The following is a 4,437-nucleotide window of genomic DNA, read 5'->3' as shown; positions in this document are numbered from 1 at the left end:
TCGTCGAAGTTCATTACCTTTTTATTTCTTATTATTAATTATTACTAATTACATGCGCATACATATACATTGCTTCGATTAATCATCACATATAATGAAGACGTTAAATATAGATCGGCATCGTCGCTTACAAATTATTTCACAGATAACGAAATTAATTAAAAATTATATCACAAATCGGTAAAATCTTCCGTCATGGAAGAAACTTCGTGAAATTGAAACTTTAATCAAAATGCGTCGTTTGAAAAATAGAATATTTGAGGATATTTTTTTCACATATTTAATCATAGCATTAATTATATTATGTGATATTATGAAATACAGTGTGCCGTAAATTTGTATCAGAAATTTGAGGCGTTTTACAGTTAATATATAATCTTCGAATACTTACTTGTATATAGAATGGAAATAGGAAAGTCTCATGGATATTTTAATAAATAAATTTTAGAACATTAGATCCTTCGAATGAAATCATTGGAAGATGTATATAACAAAAGGGCTTTTCCGATAATCTATTCTTCCGATAAGAACAGAATCGTTTAAGTTCATGATATTCACGTATTTAAACGTATCTGATTGAATAAAGATTCAAGAAGAAGAACTAAAAAATGAAGAGAACAAAATATGAATTATAAAAAAACATTAAATAATAAATTGCATTGTTAAAATGCCCTAAAAATTATTTTGAAAAACAAAAGATTGGGATAAATAGAAAGCTATTGATTAAAAACAAGTTGTATGTAGTTTCATAATAAAGACTTTTATTCTTATTTATTATAGGTATTTGTATAAAATATTTCTAAAAAAATACAACAACTGTATGCGTTACATAAGTACGTAATATAATATTTACAAAAAGTTATTGCAAAATTAAACATATGTAATTCCTGAATAGTAGTCCAGTTCTATTAATTAATAACAATTATTGTATGATTAAATACATTCTTGTTGAGTTCGCATGCATTGTAAAATTATCTTTTTCCATGTAAACAAACCAATCATATTAGTTAGATCCAAGTATGAAAAAGATTGATATATGTACACAATTTCTTCTATACTGTATTAAATTATACGATACACTTGTTTTGTTACTGCCCTATGTGGTTGCTTCTGTGTATTTGTTCCTATGTAAAATAAAAAATGTATATCTACCTTTCCATAAATATTTTTTACTGTGACAAAAATGGACAGCTTTCGAACAAGACCATATTACTAAGATAATACTGTCTTAAACAACAAAGTTTGTGCCCCTTGGTTTCAATTTATAAGGCAGTGTAGGTTTTGAAAATATATTTGCAATTTTGTTATGTAGTTGTTTAATGCATTCTGGAAGAGGAGCATTTTCAGTTAGATTCTCTAACAGTGGTCGCTTGTAAAGCCTTTTTGCCTCCTGTCGTTGTTCCGGAGTCACAGCTCTATCATCCAGATGTACCAAATGAGGAAACAAAGATATGACGTATAACCTTTTTTTAAATAAAAATATTTATATCAGTAAAGTATATGTAATCTGCATATATTCGACGTACGTGATTATTATTTGTTATTATTAAAGCAGTTGACATATTTCTAATTGCTTTTTATGTTCATACCTGTACTGAAGATAGTCATAAAAGGTACCACCATTTAAATAACTTGGTGCTGCCTTGTTTCCCATAAGGCACAAATATCTGAGGTTGGGTAGACTCTCATAGAGATTCTTAATAAATGGATACAATTCTTTTATATTATTGTGATTTAACCACAGAAGCTGAAGTTTCGGCATATGTGGAAAAACTGTGTGATCGTCTATGTTATTATGGTCTAGGTTTAAAGATGTTAAATTTTCAAATTCGGTCAAAAATTGTAAATTTCTAAAAGTATAACAGAAAAAGAAATCTCATTTGATTGTATGGCTTTTGATCATTTAAACTTGAACATTAATCTATGAATATATAATTGTATTACATGCATAAATATGTCAAATAATACATACCTACTAAACATATTATGACTAATATCCAGTGTATGGAGAATATTACTATAATTTTCAATAATGTCAAATGGCATACAAAAAAGGTCTTCAAAAGCAAGTGATAAGGAATCAACATCTACAGATGGTTTATCTGAAGATAAAGACTTTGAATGTCTACAATGTAAATCTACAAATACTAGTTTTCCTAAGGAAGTCATTGCAAGTTGTTCCACTTCGTCTGCTTCTTTTTGCAATTCTAACTCACTAGTGTAATCCAACCTGCAAAGGGGTTATTCTATTTAATGCAATAACATCCAATATTCTCCGATTCGGAGAAAAACTAAGGAGAAAAAAATTCTTTCGCACGTTTAATATTTTTTAAAACATTTCAATAATTGGTAAGAAATGTAAAGATATTCTCTGATATAAAACATATACAACTTATATTTGAAAACTATATATTAGTATATGTACGACTAAAAATTAACATTAAACTACAAAAATATCGATTATTAACATTAGTAAAAATTTAACACTGTGAACATTTTATTTCAGGCAGCTTACTTTTTTCCCCTTTTTAGTATACATTTCTTTGAACACAGATGTGTTAGCTTATGAAATACCAAATTTTTAAATGTTACATTACGCATACCCAATTTTGATAATATTTTCATTCGTTAATATTAAGAAACCTGTATTAACATATCCGTGTTAGAAAATTTACAAGTATATAAATTCTCAATGGACATCTTGGAATGATTAATAAGTTACTGATAAAATGTCTCACAAAAACACACTTAATCATATTACTTACATTATGCCTCGACTTTTATCACAATACAGGGCAGTAACTTCAAACGAACAATCAACGCGTTAGGATCATGCAATACACTTTTCACTCACTACATTTACCTATACTATTCACCCTAACATCGGTTAAAGCTACAGCTTGCATTGAAAGATAATATTGCGTAAATAGAAGATCATGTAAGGCTGTAAGGCTTCAGTGTAATATGCAATACATGTAGTGATTGGGGTTAGGTCAACCATAGTGAGTCTTCCTGCAGTTTGAACGATACTGAGCTCTCATTCGCGAAGATAGTACATAAAATTTATCGTTTATCTGATGGCAGTTAACGATAAGATATGGGCGAAACCGATTCGCAATTAAAATACTATGTGTATTGTGAGTGGTTCGAACCGAAACGGGAAACATTGAGGTTAGAAATAGAGCATTACATAATGTTTAAAATGCTAGGTAATGTATTAACAGCGTAAGTGAAATGTTAATCATTAGCCAAGATGAACAAGTAAAAATCTATAATATGAAGTACTTGCCGAATTTTCCTGCATATCTCATTTTCATATCTTCCCAGTGAACGAGGTGGTGCTGCCTTTTACCATTTCGGATGTTTGTAAACTGTTAATATGGTTGAGAATCGAACGAAACGTTTTATGGCATCGATTAATCGTTTTATCGTTCTGTATTTTTCAGTTTGGCGGTAATCGTGCGTCATGTACCATTATTTTTTTTATTGGAACGAGCCGAAACAAGTATATTATTGCTGTTTAAAGCAGAAAGTGAGATGACATTCGTAAAATGCGTATTATATAAAAATTTGTGATCTAAAGTTTAAATTTTTATATTTTCCGTCCATTCGTCAATTTCTTCAGTAACGTAAAGGTAAAAATAATGTAATGTTTGCAAGATACATATTTAATGATCTAAGACCATGATCTTAAGTTAGAATGCTATGGCTGTGGTAGATTTGTGATTAGTGAAAAAATAGTAACAGACAGTTTCGTACTATTTAGGAAGAAGGCTCGGTGTAGGTGTGCCCTTTTTGAACTAAGAATGCGGATTCGTCGTTCACACTTTTCGGTATAAACCGAAGATGATCATATGAATAGAGCTTAATAACTAACAGATTTGCTTTATGGTGATTCCTTGGGTTTATTGCAGGTCAGTGTGACGATGGGTAGGCCTCGGCGGCCTGACCATGAGGGACGTCGCACGGACCGTCTCACGCGACGTAACACTAACAAAATACAAAAAAAAAAAAACATAGTGGGTACAATAATTCATTATAGAGTTAAAGTCCATATACATGTTTATTTAAAGAACTAATGTGCATTTAGTTTTTACATAACATTGCTCGTATCGTTATCGACACGTTTCACAGACAGTCAGTAACACCATTAATATCTACATATAAGCTATATGTCGAACAACAGTATCACACGTGTTGACGACAAGCGGCTGTCATAATTATCGTTTGTCTAACAAAATTCGTGACAAAAAGTCTAGCGACGGTTTTTGTCTTTTTTTCCTCGATTATTCTCTTTCGTTAGAGCAATCGTTATATTAAACTATAGGTCAGGATTTATCGTCGTGTATAGTGCAGTTGCTTGTAACAGATTATGCCCGACTCTATTTATATGTTCATAATACTTCGACGCGTGTATTTGCACGCGTATTTTCAACG

At 30.5% G+C, this 4,437-nt stretch overlaps 1 protein-coding gene across 2 annotated transcripts; it reads right to left on the bottom strand.

Moving 5' to 3' along the window:
• Window positions 1-1,097: 1,097 nt before the first annotated feature.
• On the bottom strand, window positions 1,098-3,431 carry LOC132914277 (leucine-rich melanocyte differentiation-associated protein-like). 2 transcript variants are annotated; one of them, XM_060973264.1, is made up of 4 exons: window positions 3,290-3,431; window positions 1,973-2,230; window positions 1,590-1,850; window positions 1,098-1,463 (listed from the first exon to the last, which is right to left on the bottom strand). In XM_060973264.1, exons 2-4 carry the CDS (start codon window positions 2,167-2,169, stop codon window positions 1,229-1,231), a joined length of 693 nt encoding a protein of 230 aa, XP_060829247.1. In that variant the 5' UTR covers window positions 2,170-2,230; window positions 3,290-3,431; the 3' UTR covers window positions 1,098-1,228. The 2 variants fall into 2 exon arrangements, with proteins under 2 accessions (XP_060829247.1, XP_060829246.1); XM_060973263.1 differs by lacking the exon at window positions 3,290-3,431 and adding an exon at window positions 2,766-3,258.
• Between the last annotated feature and the right edge of the window lie 1,006 nt (window positions 3,432-4,437).

This window comes from Bombus pascuorum, chromosome 14 (assembly GCF_905332965.1).
Source record: "Bombus pascuorum chromosome 14, iyBomPasc1.1, whole genome shotgun sequence".
In the NCBI taxonomy this organism is placed as follows: Eukaryota; Metazoa; Arthropoda; class Insecta; order Hymenoptera; family Apidae; genus Bombus; species Bombus pascuorum.
This window is presented reverse-complemented; position numbering and strand designations above follow the sequence as displayed.